The sequence below is a fragment of the Acipenser ruthenus genome, chromosome 2 (assembly GCF_902713425.1).
Source record: "Acipenser ruthenus chromosome 2, fAciRut3.2 maternal haplotype, whole genome shotgun sequence".
NCBI lineage: Eukaryota > Metazoa > Chordata > Actinopteri > Acipenseriformes > Acipenseridae > Acipenser > Acipenser ruthenus.
Genome location: NC_081190.1, coordinates 78,453,155 through 78,471,820, shown reverse-complemented (window position 1 = coordinate 78,471,820; position 18,666 = coordinate 78,453,155). Strand labels below are relative to the sequence as shown.

Genomic DNA, 18,666 nt, shown 5'->3' with positions numbered 1-18,666 from the left:
TCTGGTGGGACTTACTTTTATCTGGGACAAGTGTGTTTGCATGCAGCACAGAATCAAATTGAACTAAATTCTAAATGGCTTTGTCAGATACTGTGAAGCCATCAATATTTGTGACCAAAGTATTTGCCGAGTCACACCCATAACCTATTTTATTTCAGAAATATTGGTGACCTGTTTCAGTAAACAAAGTATGTATTGTTAGTGGAATTTGATATTCGTGCCAAAAATGTTTGCTTTTATTTTTCCATACATGAAAAACGCATAAGACTTGCATATATTTATGGCTTTACAGTATTTAGTTTTGGTATTATGTAAACTACATTTTATTGTGTGTTAGTAATATTTATAAAACGGGTTATTAGAATGCTGCATGCTGATTGGTCCATTAGTGTTTCAAGCTGTTACAATATCCAGCACAATGTCACAATTAGGAACAAAAAGCAAATCACTGCGCCACCAAAATCAAAGAAAACACCTGCCAAAATACCTGCTGTCATGGAAGATACTGAAGACATCAATGTGTCTTGTCATATCTTCCAGCTGATTTAATTTTGCACTGCGAACCAGTTTGCTGTTTTAAACAAGATGGTGTTTTGGTATTTGTAGTACGTACCAGTCATTTTCTCTTTTTTTTTTTTTTGTAACTGTCCTTTTATGTTTTTTTGTTTTTTTTTAATTTAGTCGTTGCCAATTAGTTTTTATTTATTATTTTTCTCCCCAGTTTGAAATGCCCAACTATTTTTTAGGCTCAGCGCACCGCTACCACCCCTGCGCTGACTCGGGAGGGGCAAGGATGAACACACGCTGTCCTCCGAAGCGTGTGCCGTCAGCCGCCCGCTTCTTTACACACTGCGAACTCACCGTGCAGCCGCCTCAGAGCTACAGCGTCGGAGGACAACGCAGCTCTGGGCAGCTTACAGACAAGCCCGCAGGCGCCCGGCCAGACTACAGGGGTCGCTGCTGTGCGGTGAGCCGAGGACACCCTGGCCGACCTAACCCTCCCTCCCCCCAGGCGACGCTCTGCCAATTGAGCGCTGCCCCCTGGGAGCTCCCGTCCACGGTCGGCTGTGGAATAGCCTGGACTCGAACCGACGATGTCCAGGCTATAGAGCGCATCCTGCACTCTAGCGAGTGCTTTTACTGGATGCGCCACTCGGGAGCCCTCTATGTGTTTTGACAGTAATACTACACGCAATGTGTTAACCTTCCAACTCTCTCCTTTCTTCACTGTCTCTCTACTACCGCACACTCACTCACTCTTTACAAGTACAAAAGTGTAACATTGATGTGCTAGAAAAAAAACTCAATGAATACCACAAAACAAACAAATTGGGCTGTTTAAATGCTTATGACGGGCTTTCTTAAAAATAAACAAATAGTACAATTTGCTTAATCTTCATCCCAACAAAGCACTTTAACCTCTTGCGCTGTTTGGTATACGCTAGAGCTAATGGGAGTGAATTGCCTAGCAATCATTTTCTTATCTTATCCATGTTGATTTCTTTTTATATATATATATATATATATATATATATATATATATATATATATAATATATAATATATAATATATAATATATATATATATATATATATATATATATATATATATATATATATATATATATATATATATATATATATATATATATAAAATTATATACGACACCCTGGGATCCTTCAAGAAGCTGCTTGATGAGATTCTGGGATCAATAAGCTGTTAACAACCAAACGAGCAAGATGGGCTGAATGGCCTCCTCCTCGTTTTATAAACGTTCTTAATACCTTTGGGTCCAGGCTGCACACTGGACCTTCCTGACAACAACACACACTCCACAAACAAGCGGTTCTTTGTGCTTTTATAGGGTGTGGCCAGGGGTACCGTAAATCAATCATTAAATTACCACCTGGTCACATTCCAAACTTTACAATTAATCAATAAGATAAACAATTGCACAGTCCTCACACCAATTAAACAATTACATTAACCTGTGGATGTGCATAGGCAGCCACAAAGTACACTTAGTGTACATTTCCTCCCCCTACTCTGCCACAATATATATAAATGTAAAAAATAAATAAAAAAAAGCTTTTCCAAAAAAATCATGTTTGGTCACTGCTATATATATATTTAGGGCTTCTAGTTTGCGGTTTTTATTTTCCATCTCTCTCCCTTTTAAACCTTAATTAATAGTTAAGCCTTAACTGAATACCAGATTGTTTAAATTAGCGATGATTGTAGTAGAAATTAATAAGCTGAATTCGGCGATTGGAGCCAGAACGAAATGCAGGCAGTCGGATATGCGGGGGCAACTTGGAAAATGTGAAATTAACCCTTTACTGTCCATTTATTAAGTGCACGTCGGGCGTCGTCGGGTCCAATTTATTTTCACACGCGCAGTTAATTTGACGCGCTGTTTTTAATTATTATTTTTTTTTGTCAAACGGGTTTAAAAGGCCCTGCATATCAACAAAGCACTCGCTAGGCATCTCCAGCCCCACCCCACCCTTTCCTTCGCTATCACTTTCACATATGCTAAGAAATAAATAAGTCGTACATACCCATCAATCATCTCCTGATCACTCATTTTATTTTTATTTTTTTAAATCGGCTTGTCTCGGCTCCTGTCGCTCCCACTTGGCCATTGAATGGTTTTCTCGGCTTTTTCCGGAGAAAAAACGACTAGAAACCCGTTTTTTTGCGTTTCTATAATGATGGACCTGATGGGAATAATTGCAATGTCGGACCAGGTCCGACAATGGACCGCAAAGGGTTAAAGCTGTCTCTCTGTCTCTCTATCCCTACCAAGCGGTTTAACAACCAATCCAGGGAACATCATAACAAATTTACAAATAAAGTGAACACTTCAGTAACAGTATTGTCCATGGCTTCGATTTTTATTTAAGGAACACGATAGTGTCCACATTTTTTGCTTTCAGCGATGACCGGAGCTTGCTGACAATCTGCCCAGCCTTACTGAATACATTCTCACGTGGGACCGACGTTGCCGGGATGCTTAAGATGGTTCTGGCCAAGCATGCCACTTTTGGAAATCGATCTTGATTGTTTTTCCACCACAGAAAATTTCATACTTAAGGGCATTTCAGGTGAAATGTTTCTCGCATTCAGTGCTGCCGGGCTCATGTGAGGTGTGTTTGCGTCCAAGCCATCTGTTTTTGACTTTCTTTTAAGTGGCAGATCCTCATTGCTTTCACAAGTGCTACCTCCACTTTTTTTTTCACCAGCAAGGTTAAGTTCAGAAAACCTTTCGAAATTCGACACTGCACAGCTTCTCTTGCTCTGGCTTTGGCCTCTTCTGTCAGGAAGGCTACCGTAAAACTTAAAATAATTGCTGGGTCTCAAATAATTGCCTGTGTCCAGTACGCGTCGGTTCTGCTGGCAAATATTGGAAATAAATGCCTGGTCTCTGTCATTGCCATTAAAGATGAGGAGAAGCTTGAGCATAATGAACTGCTATAACTGACAGCGATGAAAGTGATTTGGGATTAATAAATAGTAGAAAATGTAATTTTAAAACTGTGCAGAAGTTTATACATATTGGATCATGTGTTCTACTTCCATTATAAGAATGTCTAAAGCAGAACATGCTGGTATTCTGTAAGCTTGACCTGGAGGTTAAGGCATTTGGTTTATCTATGTGGGAATGACCATGACATGGATGGACAGAAAGCATAATTTTGGTGTATTGTACCTTGCCTGGCTGAAGATAGTTGGCAGTAAACTTAAATGATCTGTTGACAAGATGTGTGTGTGTGTGTGTGTGTGTGTGTGTGTGAAATTTATTTTTAGTATATGTTCTTCCTTTTACATAGGGGTTGAACCAATGATTTGGATAACAAACTTAAGTTGAATATTTTCAATTTAAGCTACAATTGCAGCTTAAATTGTTCAGCACTAAGTTGGTAAGTTTAATGAGGTCAGGAGCTGGGGTTACACTTCCTGGGTTTCATAGCAAAAATCTGATTAAGTGTTTTGTTGTGCACAACAAAAATGTAGCAAAACCCAAGACGTCATTACGACAGCCCGAAAACCTGCACCGTGGTATGAGGCGGCAAACTCCACTGACCACAGGAAACAGAGGAGGATATGGAGCGTTTGGGCCAGCTCTAGGGAGACAACAGACAGATACCAAAATAACCCCCTCATCTCAAGGAAGAACTCCTAATGTGTTATTGCATAAACCCCCTGCCGCAGGAGACAGGTGAGTAGATCAATTGAATCTTGGATCATATAAATCTATTGACTTGGTAGTACAAATAAGTAATGGGTGTGCATGACATGCTTAAATTGCAGGTTGGACTTGCGTTGGTTTTTAAGATGTACCTGCCCAAGTACAAATGTATATGCCTCGAACAAAACAGGTTGATATATTTACAAGTGCTTAACCAGCTGCAAATGGAAAGCAGTAGCTCTGTTTTAAAATATTTATAGTGGTATTTATTTAATTAGGTGTGTTTTGGGCTGTTTTTAAAAGGGCAAAATGAAGCATTGTGTTAGAATAGTTTTACTATTGTTTGGCACTGGCTGTAACTAGTACTCAAGATGACGCAAAAGCCTTTTCACTGGTACTTAAAACCTGAGCTGTGTTCAAATACCAATCTAGATGAGGTAAACGACAACTACTTTGCTCAAGGGGCTAATATTTAATAAAATGCAATGGGCCCTATTTAGCAAATATGTGCGCAGCTGCTGCGATAGCGCACGAAAATGTGATTTAGAAGTCGGGTCTCCATGTGTGGGCTAATGCACATCAAAATTTGGAATCGGGAGTTTCCTTAAGTTGGGCATGTATAGATTACCTTCAAACTGTGAGCACCGACGCCGCCTTTATTATATATGCTTTCCTGTTAAATATACCGACGGTACGCATTTGCGTCTTTAAACAACTTTTTTTTTTTTTTTTTTTTTTAATTGGTCAGCATGCATACCCGTGTACCAGTTATGTGAACCCCTGTCGACGGCTTTGTCTGACCTGCCTCGCACTTGCAGCATCTGCAACCTCCAACACTGGGGCTTCAAGTTGAACATCTGCTTCCCTCAAACCCTGTAATCTTTCCTCTCAGTTCAACATCCATTTTGGAGAACTATGTTGTGTAAAACAGAAGCCAGGATGATATTGCTAACCTTCTGAGGAGTGTACTGTAGTGTTCCCCCAGAGACATCCAAACATCGGAATCGCATTGAGGATTCCAGATGTTCGCTCAATTACAGTACAAGCACGTTTTAAAGGTACGGTTATACCTCTGTTCAGCAGGGGTCTTGGGGTTCAGCAGCAGTGTCAGTAACCACCTCTTCAGTGGATACCCGCTGTCCCCTATCAACCAGCCTCTCATACCGTCATCCCACTGAAACGCAGCTGCCACCTGCGAATTAGCGAGGATAAACAAGTCTGAACAGGGCAATGATAGTTTGCATGTACACATTTGTGATGTAGTTGTTGGCATCACAGATCACACACTACTTGCATGTTGACAGAATAGGTCCTCTTACGATTTACGTAGAGGTGCCTATTCTGTGGCAGAAGTGTTTTGCGATTTGCCTTGGGTTTGCGAACGTTGCTAAATAGGGCTTTAAATCTGTTGGGTGGTTTTTTTTTTTTTTTAATGCACAGTTTCCCTGCAGCTAAACCAATGTAAATACATTGTTTTCTTTATCTGACTGTATGCCCAGAAAGCAAATTGGCAATCTAAATCAGAATTCAGCAGCTGTTTTTGTTCACTTCTGAATGGGAATTGAACATGTGGTTCAACTATTCATTTGCCAATTCAGCATGCTGTGCAAGCAAACATTTGAAAAGTCTGAAAATCTGCCCTGGCCAGCAAAACCACTTACATCATCTTGCTGTTTTGTGTAGTATTTGGGTACTGGGGAAGGTCACACAAAGACAATGGAGAAAATACCCTTAGTTTCATAATTGAGGGACAGGCTCAAGAGTATTTGAATAGCCTGATAATCCTGCCTTTTATTGCAGATTAGCTATTATGTGAGGGTATGAGTATAGAAACTCGGCAGAGCAGCAGCAGAATGAACTATGCAGAGTTCACACAGACATTTAGTTAAATGTGGCCCCGTTAAAAATCCCTTAATTTAGCAGGGCTTGAAACTTACTTTTCCAGCCACGAGGCATCGGAGCTAACGGATGACCCAGTATGTTTATTGATAGTTCACCAAAAATGTAGAGTTTGTGTTGCAGTGTGTTTTAATATATTAAATACGGGAAGGCAAACTGCAAAAACAAGCACCTATTGGAACATGTAAAAAATTACATTTTATTGTGACCGTTGAACAGGTCATAGTGTGTATAAACATCCTTGGATTCAGTGTTTTTATTTATGGTTTACTACATTTATTATAAATATAAAATTTAAATAAGGTGGTGTAAACTTTAAACTGGTGGAGTAGCAGTTTCTATTATACTGTATATATTGTAACCACGCTGGATGTATACTGTTACACAACTGGTCTACGGACCCTGTGTGCGTGTGTGTTTAAACAGGGAAGCGGTAAGCTTGCCTTGGCCGGGATTGACGTGAAAGCCCACATTGTGGACAGAGCTGACCGCTGAATCACAAGGTGCTCTGTGTTTGTTTTTGGTGTGGCCCAGGCTGGGTGGGGCTCGAGAAATCTTCCCAATAAACCGTGTATTCGAGTACCTGCAAATTGTGTGTATCCTTCCTTCATTATCCACGGTACGCTGCAATGTTAATTTGGCCATTGTAAATCTTTTCGGGAACAAATGCATCTTAACGAATATTGGCAGCACAAATAAGAGGTCTCTAATTATGGACCCTGACAACCGTGTTATAATAGGGGAAGACTGTACTACAAAAAAGCAACCGTGTGCTAAATATGTGGCACATACCGAAGACAGCAGCACTAAATGTTATAATATGCTTGTTTTACAAGTTCTGTCATCGTGTTGTTGAGCACAGCAAAACCAGCTGCTAGGAGATGATTGGGAAGTAAACGCTCACTGGCAGGACTATGCTTTGTGCCGATGGGTTGAAATAAGCACCTGCTCTCGCATGGCAGTACTTGGTACTAATAGATTGAAACACTAAATGCCAGCCTCCAACTGGCAATTCTAATTGGTTAAAACTTTGTGAAAATGATTTCACAACATTTACAGGCAGTGCAGATCTATCATGCTGATACATAAACTAAGGTTAACAAGAGAAAAGGTGAAGTGCGACCGCACCCCCACTTCCTGTGTACTTGGGCACCAAAAAAAAACTGCAATAAAAACTGATGAGACACTAGGGCGTGTTGGTATCTGATTTTGGAAATCTGACTATTTCTTGGCAGACGCCCTTATCCAGGGCGACTTAGTTGTAAACAAATACATTTTCAAGAATCACAGTGCAAGTAATACAATTAAGAGCAAGATAGGTAGAGCCAGTCTTCTAGCGCAGGCGGAGCGGAGAGGTCGAGTGGGGGTGTAGGGAGAGATGAGGGTCTGGAGGTAGCTGGGTGCAGTCTGGTCAAGGCATCTGTAGGCTAGTACAAGAGTCTTATCCACTTCTCCAAGAATTTATCTCCTTGTTTTGCTTGATGCACCCTTTTAACTAAGCTTGTAACGGCAAAAATAACATGCAGTGGGAAAAAATACAAATTTTACATATATTAATTAATCGGTTGTAAATGTAAACTCAATCGTTCAATCTTTTTATGTTTGAATATATATTTTTTGTTAAAGTGGCATCAGAATGGTGTTTTTAGTCCATGAGCCATGACCCTAAATTTCAATCGGTAATAGCTGGGGTGTATGTCTCCCTAGATGATTTTTACATGTGATAACCTTTTGCAGAATGGTAGCTTAGTGGTGGTAATCAGCTGCTTAGACACCCACACAGCTGACAAGTGACGTTTTTGCATGGTTGCCATTTAACACAAGATGTTCATCATAGTTTATGTAACCTACTGAATTAACTTCATGAACATACATAATTATACAATGCACACTGTTACAATTGGATGGGGGGCAGGGGGCAATGGTTCATATAATAACCATGGCCTTCACATTAAGTGAAGAGAAACTTGCCGTTTGTTTGTCAGTTACACTAGTCTTTATACTTGTCTAACATTTAATTGTAAACTTGTAATATAATTTTATAGAAAAGTAAACCTATTGTTTTAGACATAATTATCATCATTGTCAATCTTTTTCCAAATGAGCTTGCATATTATCATCCTCATCATTCTTCTGGTTTGCACAGTTTTGCACTTACACTTGAGACTTCCCAACTCATTCACAATTATTTATCTTGCAGGAGCAGACACAGTTGCATTTCATAAGTGCCAGGACAGCTTTGGGTGCTGGTGAACCAGTCATCCACTGAATGTCCAAGTTCCCCCTCATCGGTGATGGTCCAGCCACAACTTGTTGGACTTGGCACAGCAGGTTCAGATTCAATTCTGGCTTGATAGTTAGCACGTAGGAATAAGCAGTCTTTGCAAGGTGGAAGCTGATGAGTCAATCTTTCCTCTTCGCACAGAAGAACTGGTACCGAAGTTCATTAACATCAAATGTTGTACTTTGGGCATACACACAACAGGTGAATGCAAATTCTCAAACCGCTCCGGTGAAACATCCCAAGACTTCAAGTGAATTTGGACAGTTTGCTCTTTTTTGCAAGTTTGAGGGCTATTATCTTTGCTTTGCCAGCAAAGGCACCAATGGTATCGCATCTGGAAAATGCATGGTGACCAAGCAACACTGTGCATACATCCTTCCCAAGGGAAGTTGCACCTTTAGTAATGTCAATCAATCTTTTCTGGGTCTGTGTCCCCAAATTTCTGATACACTGAGCAAGATATAGAATTGCTGAATGCAAGACAGAGAATAAGAATATCTGTCTTCACCAGTGATTTTACTGCTGCTTTGTACCCATCACTTGAGGCATGTAGTGCATGCAGAATCTCAAGTGTCTGCTTCCTTGTGTGTTGATTTGAGTTCCTCGATTTTCCACAAAGTGGTCTTTGGTTAGCTTGAAGCATAAATTCTCAGATGCTGTGTACATAACATGTCATTAAGTTTCTCTCCTGTAATCTGGCATTTTCAATTCTTCAATCAATAATTTGAGGCTGGCCTTGTTGAATGAGCTACTCAAGAATTTCTCCATTGCTGGAAGAAACATTACATCAATCTTGTGACTTTGCACCTCCATGTAGCATCAATGACAGGGCATAGTCTGCCAATTGGGCAAAGGTTTTGTTTTCTCCTTTCATATTGTGAACCAGGCTCATCACATTAGCAATACACACTGATGGTTGTGGAACAGTTTCAGCAGTAGTTCTATTGTTCTTCCAAAAGTTGACTTTATTTTTTATTTTTTATTTTTTATTTTTTTTTTTACAGGAAGCCATCTGATGTTGACAGAGCCCAGGGAATAGGACCAAGCAGGTGTGAAAGTACATCTTTAATGCCCAACTCCTCTTCTCTGAGCAACAATTATGTATCCAAACAAATGCTTTTTCAGGGTGACCTCTTTTCCTTGGGTCTTAACCACGTGTTTCTTCTTGGTGAGGTGGTTTTTAGTTTGCTTGGGCATCTTGTCATGAAACTACTTATTGGGAGGATCACCTTCAAGCCTGTTAATCTTGACAATTTTGATTCATCAGTGCTCATTGGATTTATTCAGTTATTCTTAAGAATATCAGCTAAAGCTTCAACATCTGCTTGGTCTTTATGAATCCGAGGTGTCTGAAGATCTGCTTGAGTTAACTTGGAACCTTTCAGCTGTGTCATTTCTCCCAACTGCTTTAGGCATGTGCAACGATATTCCACTGTTTTAGTATCTGCTGACTGCACCTGGTTTGAAACTAAATCCCTTGGTACCACCTGGAGTTGGTGTCCTTGATTTACTGTCTCCTCAATTGCCTGATCTACTGGAATTCTTCCAAAGGGTTTCCCATCTGCATGGAGAATCCTCCATTTTGAACATGGGCATGAGCATTTGGATGGCTTTGGTGTAACTTATCTGGGTGTAGTAGACTGGCAAGTAGCGTGTATAGTTCATCTTACCATAGGCAAAGCTCAGAGGAATCCTTGCACAGATGGATGTTAGGTGTAACATCTAGTCTCCTTCCCTTGATGCCCGCAGCAGTCCAATGTAATGTCGACCATATTTGTTTTGTTTATTTGGTAGAAGTCCACATACAATGTTCACAAAAAGAAAGCAGGATATTGAATAAAATGTAAAAGTTCAAACCTCAATAAAACAGATCAGCAGTGAAACAACAATTCTTAAAGTCCAAAAATGTACATAAAAATATAGTATGTCGACCTTATACCCTGGATGACCCAAAAAGTCAACAAAGTAGAATTATTTCCATTGGGGTCCACATAGGACATCCAGAATTCTGTTATGTCTGTTGCTACCATCTCGTAAGTTAATTGAGCGACATAAAATCAGTATTTTGCATGATTGATCATTTTAGAGCTTCTTTAGAGATTTCATCCCATGCATAACTTTCAGAGCCTCCTCCAAGTGCACATCATCAGCAGTGTGGTTAGCATGCAGCCAGGGAAGGAATTATTTCCGTGCGAATCGGAGAAGTGCCTCATACACTAGTTTGAGTGACTGCACAATTTATAATGCCGTCCTTCAGTGACCCCTTGGATGGATCCTTCTGTAATCATTCCCTTATCCCCTAATCATGGCAATAAGCTGATCCCTGGAGCCAGCATTACACTTCAGCCATCAACACCAGACAGAACGATATCTACATCATCATATGGAAGGAAGCACAAATGGATGGAGACACATATGGATCACATTAGTTTACTGTCAAGCTACGTCTTAGTTGGTGTTTATCTTGGCGAGAGCCAAGTTCAAATCAGCAAGTTTTAACATCTACTCTCATGTAATGGAAATCAACCAATTCCACATGCAATTTTCTTAAACCTGCATCTTGGAAACGCTTTCCAATGGTGGTCAGAAGATTGTATATTGTATGAGTCACCCATCCTGATAACATTTTCAAAAGCATTGTTGTGTGTTCATGTGCATTTCAGCAGCTTTTGCAGAGAGAGCTTGGTCAAACACACATGATGTTTTAGTAACTGAAGTGCCTGCATAATCCTGAGTGATTGGTTCAGCACCTCCCTGACAGTGGACATTTGTGTTGCAAGAGCATTGATGGTGTGCAAGTAACTAATACTGTCTTGGGTGACAGACATAGTTATGCACCAGGATGTTGAAACAAGTCCAGCTAGTGAAACAAGTCCAGCAGTTGTGGTGTCCTCTTAAAGTCCTACTCTTTCTACAGCATTCAGTGTTTGTTCTCTGCTTGCTCTTTAAATCTTTTACCACTGGTATTTCAGGCTGTGGTCCTATGAATTGAGGTTTACACAATGTGATGTTCCTTCACCACTGATAGTCTCCAAGTCTGCCAAGGTTTCCCAAGCTAGGGTAGTGAACACGTAAGGGTGAATGGTTGGTTGTTGGCATAATAACTCCTTGTTCTGAGACTGATGCCAATTTGTGGAGATGGGGCTGTTTCAATCTGTTCCATTACCGAGTAGGATACATGATGGCCGAGGTTAAGTATTTGCTCAGCATTGTCTGTTAATGACTTCACCACAAGTAGCAATATGTGCTTTGGAGGATGCTGTGTTCCATATGTAACTACATGCACCAGTTGGAGTTTGTTAGTTGCTCTACCGCTAATTCTACTACTAGTAGTAATCTGCTTATTCATACAAACAACTAAATCATGGAAATATAATCACCAGAAACAAATCTATTTGCAAAAATGTGTATTTGGCAGCCATTTTGAGTTTGGCCGCAATATTAGGAAAGCTACTCGTGGGGAAAGGTTATTGTGTAAAAGCACGCTACGTAACCATCCAAACAAGCCTGTATAATGAGTGTTGCCACCCCCGGTGGTACCGACTTTCACTCTGGCTCATGGACTGTTTGTTTTATTTGTAGTTTGTATTATGTTGAGAGGCAAAGAACATAAGCAGAACCAACTTTTATACAAAGTTGTTGATCATCTTTTGAGTGTCAGTCAGTTTTGTTTTTTATTGTAGATCAGACAAGAGATTGACTCTCCCTCCTAGATTTCAAAGGGATTTCCAGGTTCACCTTTCCAGAAACACCCAGCAATCAAACGGTATGTGATTTAGTGCTTCCACCGTTCTGTCATTATATAGCATTCACCTATCTGTTTGTTTTACATTTTTATATAAACATTTGTAAGTATGCAAAACTACTGTCACAGTGTATAGTGCAAGCCAAAATACTGGAATGAAAATGGGTTATGACACACAACTCACTCAATAATAGAACACTGTCAAATTTCTTGTCCTTTTTTAAAAGCTTTTAGTAAGTCATTTTAAGGAAGTGTGGAAAATAAAGAAATTATAAATATTTGAAATGTCTAAATACGACTGCATATTTACGGCTCAGGCGGCATCGTGTTGATATAGTAATTATATAGTATATGATGTAGTAATAACTGAAGTAAACTGATTTTAACGTGTGGGGTCAAGGAAAAGGATGCTTTTCAGAATATGATTTACCACATTTGTGAAATCCCGTTTTTTATATATATATATATTTTTGTTTTTGTTTTGCGCTTTTAAAGAAGCTGTACAAGTGCATTGAGAGCCGTAGCTGTAACTTTTATATTATTATTATTATTATTATTATTATTTGTTTATTTAGATGCCTTTATCCAAGGCAATTTACAGAGATTAGGGTGTGTGAACTATGCATCAGCTGCAGAGTCACTTACAACTACGTCTCACCCGAAAGACAGAGCACAAGGAGGTTGAGTGACTTGCTCAGGGTTACACAGTGAGTCAGTGGCTGAGGTGGGATTTGAACCGGGGACCTCCTAGTTACAAGCCCTTGTTTTATAACGATAGAGCTGGATTTTGTTTCGGTATATTTGGTAAATGTTTTAATTTATTTTCCTCACTATTTTTCTTAATGACATATTGAAGCTGAAGGATAACACATTCTTGCAGAATTGTTATTTCTGTGCGAGTTAAGTGTACTGTAACCTGGAAGTTTCAGAAACAAATGAGCTGTTAATTTTGGAGTTTGTGCTTTTATACCAATACAGGTACACATTTCCCGTATTGATTATTTCATGTATTGACATGCTGTAAAGTTTGTGAAACTGTTTATTCTATCTATAGAAATAAGATCTGTATTTTTTTCTGCAGGGGTGACTTGTTTACACAACCTGGGTACTGTAAAATGTTGTAGGTGTAACCTGATTTCAAAAAAATGAAAATCTTTAAACCAACACAGGCAGACAAAATCCTTTTAATCCCTTTCCACTACTCATTGTTGCTGTACTTATGCAAACCGGTGAGCCCATTATAAAATTAATTGCTTCTGTGTACATATTAAACTGATTTTGTTTTCAATCTACACTTCAGTTAACTTGAATGAAAGCCTTAGTCCTGTGAGCCCTAGTACTCCTCCACCCAGCAGCTATAATGTTCAGTTGGTCCAGACTCGTCTGAAAGAGATTCTGAGAAAATTCAGCAATGGGATTTGGGTTTCCAAGCTGCCACAGCTTTACAGCAAGTTGTACAATCAAGAGCTGCCTGCTGATGCAATGAAAGAGCTAGAACACTGGACCCAGATTTGTACAGTAAGTTTAACAATTTCATGTATGCATACCCTGTGTAGTATGAACTGTCTAAACTACCACCAGCGATTTTATATTTCAGTATATACATTACTTATTATATACATACTTTACACCTGTCTTACAAATTATGGCAACAGAAACGCCTTTACATTCATCAAATGGAAGTATAGACAATTCCTCTAAAGTTAAAATAAACTCTACCAGATTAAGGGTTAGAACACTTGGTTTGGATAAACATATGTTGGAATAAGTATGTTCATCAAGATTATGGCTTATCGGGGTCTATTACTAGTGGACACCAAGGTAGCTACCTGGAATAGGGACACAATTTACTGGCCACTAAAGTGCTGTGAACTCAACACCTTTCTACTTTTCCAGGTGGAAAAGCCCTGTACCAGTGGTCTTTTGGAACTGCTTCTTTACCCAGCCAAGACCCACGCACAAACCAAAGCAGCGTTGAGCCAAGACAGAACATCGCCTGTTTTTAAGAAGCCTGGTTCTCCCACACATACGCTGCCTCCAGTAACCAGCAAACCAAGAGTGCCTCCAGAAATTAAACTAAAGGTGGCCGAGCTACTTGTAAAATACAGCAGTGGTCTTTGGGCCAGTGCCCTACCCAAGCTGTTTCAGGACGTTTACAAACTGAAGTTCCCAGAGTTTATCCTAGACGACCTATCGCTGCTGAGCGATGTTTGCACAGCAGATTACCCGATGCCGGACAACACTAAGAAGGCTATCCTTTATGCCAAGGTGACAGAGGATGAGAACCAGAACAAGGTGACACTCAAGGTCACTGAAACTGCACTTCAGAGGCTCAGCATTTTGACTGTTCCACCACTGGTCATCCCAAATGAAGAATATCCTTCTGTGCTGGTAATGGAATCGAGCAATACCAATGAAGTCATACTTCGGCAAGCAACTTTTTTTAAATTCTTTTTTTTTTTTTTTTTTTTTTTGTCTGAGAGGTGGTTTGCTTTTATTGATGCATAGCTCGAAAGAGCTGCAAAAGGGTACATTCCAGGGTTGTATTTCTGGCCAGACCTTTGTTTGTTTGTTTGTTTAGCAGATGCCTTTATCCAAGGTGACTTACAGATACTAGGGTGTGTGAACTATGCATCAGCTGCAGAGTCACTTACAATTACGTCTCACCCGAAAGACGGAGCACAAGGAGGTTGAGTGACTTGCTCAGGGTCACACAATGAGTCAGTGGCTGAGGTGGGATTTGAACCGGGGACCTCCAGGTTACAGGCCCCTTTCTTTAACCACTGGACCACACAGCCTCCCATTTGACTCGTATTGTGAACTGTTGATTTAATATAGTACGACCCAAATACATACAGTACAGTGGGTTCTTTTATTTAATGCGGTTTACCCAGTCAATTGTTTGTGGGGATTTACACTAAATCGACCTACACATCACATCGATGATATGGTTGGTAATTTATCTAACTTGCAGAATTTACCTGGGTATAAAACCCATAGGTTTAATTTTACATTCAAAAGCTATTGTAGTGCTAGCAATTCAATTTTTTTTTTGTTTATCAGCATTCTACTTTTGAATCTCCCTGTATGGAATGCCTTTTTGGTCGAGATGAATTGCATTGAACTTGTGTTCATTTGGTTTTTTTGTAATTTATTTGATTGAGAAATTTGCTCAATTATTTTATTTATTTATTTATTTATTTATTTATTTATTTATTGTTTGCAGGTACATTGGGGAGGGTTACTCACAATCTCAAGAAGCACTTGAGGATGGCATGAGAGAATTTTACAGCCAGCATAAAGAAAAAATGGTCCTGCACTCTCTGGCTCCTGGGCAGCTGGTAGCAGCTCGAGCAGAAGAGGAGGATGAATTTTTACGAGCCAACATTTGTGAAGTAACAGGAGACGGGGTGAAGGTAAAGGCAAGGTTTCTTAAACTGCTTTTGTAAACTGAAAAACAGAAACTATCTGAGAGTAAAGGCAGAATCTTTTGAAAAGGGGAGTTAAGAAGCCAATAAAATTTACAGGATGCTTTTACTGAATGATTTGAAGCTACTTTGATATTGGTAATCAATATTGATTTCTTTTTTGTATCCATTTAAAAATCAAATAGTTTAATCAGAAGCACAGACTGCAGTGACAGTTTAATGTATAGTACCTTGCTGAGCTTAACCTAGCAATTATGAGTTTAACCTACCAACCAGTATTTTCTAGAAGGAAAACTAATTGTACAATTTAAACAATCCTATTTTCTAAATGGGCATATGATTTGGTGGGGTTGTGTTTTGTAATAAACTGTAAAAGCAGAACACAAGTGTTTGCTGCCTTGCTTGTAAAATTGTGAATGGAATGTTGCTGAAGTTGCATGCAACTTGTTGTCTTATGACTACCAGAGAACCTTTTTATAGTGAATTACATTGCTTTTTAAAAAAAATAAAAAATAAAAAAATATTTTATTTATTTAAGGTGTACTATGTGGATCATGGATTTTTTGAGGTTATCAGCAAAAGCAAACTCTGTGAACTTGACAACCAGTTTTATACGTTGCCCTTTCAAGCTTCAAAATGCAAATTGGCAGGTAAGTTCAATTTGGATGACTCGTTGTGAATGAAATGTACCACAAGCTATTGTTAAACTGAGTTTTTTTTTTTTCGTTTTTTTTTTTTTTTTGCATGCCATACCAAAAATATTGTATTTTTGATTTAAGTGGTAGTTTCACCCATTTCAACACTAACCTTTGACCCAAGGTAAACTCTTGAAGTGAATTTGGGACTGTAAAATCTTCGGTAGGTATAATTCAGAACTAGGTGTTTGTTTGCCATCTGGAGGGGTGTAATTAAAAAAGGAACCATTTTATTGAGAGAACAGGACCCAAAATAAATATTTTTTTTAAATGTGTTTATACATCACCTCAGACTGGGACCTAGAAGTCCCGCGAGGTTTATCAGGATTTGACTGCTTGTTAATGTGGCGTGAAGATTAATTAAATGTCATTCATATACAGTGCCTTGCATAAGTATTGACCCCCTTGAACTTTTCCACATTTTGTAGTGTTACAACCTGGAATTAAAATGGATTTAATTGGGATTTTTACCATTTAATTTACACAACATACTTAACACTTTGAAGGTGCAAAATATTTTTTAGTGCGACACAAAAGTTAATTAAACAAAGACATTTGTTGGTTGCATAATTATTCACCCCCCTGAGTCAATACTTGGTAAAAGCACCTTTGGCAGCAATTACAGTCTTTTTGGGTAAGTCTCTACCTTTCTCTCAATCCTGACCAGTTTCCCAGTCCCTGCCGAAGAAAAGCATCCCCATAACACGATGCTGCCACCACCATGTTTCACCTGTGGGGATGGTGTTTTCAGAGTGATGAGCAGTGTTGGCTTTGCGCCACACATAGCTAAGGCCAAAAAGCTCAATTTTGGTCTCATCAGACCAGAGAACCTTTTTCCACATGTTTGCTGTGTCTCCCACAGGCCTTTTGGCAAAATCCAAAAGGGGTTTTATATGGGTTTTTTCAGCAATGGCTTTCTTCTCGCCACTCTTCCATAAAGCCCAGCTTTGTGGAGCGTCCGGGTTATAGGTTTCTCCCATCTCAGCTGTGGATTTCCCCAGCTCCTTCAGAGTTACCATTGGCCTCTTGGTTGTTTCTCCTGACTAATGCCCTCCTTTCCTGGTCACTGAGTTTTGGTGGACGGCCTTCTCTAGGCAGTCGCGGTTGTGCCATATTCTTTCCATTTTTTGATAATGGATTTAACGGTGCTCTGGGGGATGTTCAAAGTTTGGGATATTTTTTTTTTTTTCAAACCCAACCCTGATTGGTGCTTCTCCAGAACTTTATCCTGGACTTGTTTTAATAGCTCCTTGGTCTTCATGATGCTGTTTGTTTAGATATGCTCTCTAACAAACTCTGGGGCCTTCCAAAAACAGGTGTATTTAATCTGACATCATGTGACACTAACTGCACACAGGTGGACTCCATTCAACTAATTATGTGACTTGTGAAGGCAATTGGTTGCACCAGAGCTTGTTTAGGGGTGTCCCAGCAAAGGAGGTGAATACTTATGCAATCAAGACTTTTCAGTTTATTTGTAAATATGGACTATTTTGTGTAGATCAGTGACAAATCCTAATTTTAAATCCATTTTAATTCCAGGTTGTAACACTACAAAATGTGGAAAAATCCAATCCAAGGGGGGTGAATACTAATGCAAGGCACTGTATTTATAAAGAATCATCACAACAGACTTTGATTTTCAAGCTTGTAATTTTATTTTTTTAATTTTGAACAATGTTTTAGGGCTTGAACCATTCAGTGAGGAGCCTGCAGTAATGAAAGTCTTTGAGTCCCTAGCCTGTGGAAAGATATTATTGGCTGAAATTTTAGAGAGACATGAGGTGCCTCTTGTTGTCCTGTATGACACGTCCCAAGATGATGATGTCAACATTAATGCAGCCTGCCTGAAGGCTTTGCAGGACAGAACTCTGGAAAACAGTCTGAAGGTATTTTGATGACTAAATCACATTAATGGTCAATTAAATATCCTGTAGCCAGGGTTTATGGAATAGAGTAAGTTATAAATCTGATGCCATTGTCGCTCCACATTAAACTAGTGGATAGGTAGAGCCAATATGGTATACATAGGGACACCCTTTTATAACCACCTGTACTATATGGCTCTACTATATGTTGACTACCCAAAATTATTTGGATTAGGTTTTCAGAATGAGATGAACCTGGTTTATGGGGTTACAAATACCATTGATCCTGCAATAGAGTAACTTACTATTTAACAGTATTATTCTTTGGCTATATCATGTTAAGTTGGAAGCAGATATTAAGTTGAGAGCTGAGAGCAGTATTTTGTTAAGTTGACCTCGCCCCCAACCCTAGATGGTAATGCACAGAACACCCATTTTCTACTGCCACAAGCTGGTCACGAGGGCCCAGACCCTCCCTGGCCAGAGCTTTTCCACTTTTATCTAAGCCGTGAAATTTTGGCCTCAAGACATCTGAAATCTGGCCCCGGGCTGAAC

General features: G+C 39.4%; 1 protein-coding gene across 3 annotated transcripts in view; it reads left to right on the top strand.

The window, feature by feature from the left end:
• The window catches only part of LOC117409461 (tudor domain-containing protein 7B-like), a 44,159-nt gene that overhangs the window by 7,935 nt on the left and 17,558 nt on the right, over window positions 1-18,666 (top strand). For 2 of the 3 annotated variants that reach the window (XM_034015566.3, XM_034015567.3), the window contains exons 4-11: window positions 4,018-4,222; window positions 9,380-9,424; window positions 12,059-12,141; window positions 13,421-13,638; window positions 14,017-14,549; window positions 15,347-15,536; window positions 16,087-16,198; window positions 17,930-18,132. In XM_034015566.3, coding sequence (XP_033871457.3) covers window positions 4,018-4,222; window positions 9,380-9,424; window positions 12,059-12,141; window positions 13,421-13,638; window positions 14,017-14,549; window positions 15,347-15,536; window positions 16,087-16,198; window positions 17,930-18,132 — 1,589 coding nt within the window. The remainder of the gene's footprint in view (window positions 1-4,017; window positions 4,223-9,379; window positions 9,425-12,058; window positions 12,142-13,420; window positions 13,639-14,016; window positions 14,550-15,346; window positions 15,537-16,086; window positions 16,199-17,929; window positions 18,133-18,666) is intronic. The other variant, XM_034015568.3, reaches the window with a different exon arrangement.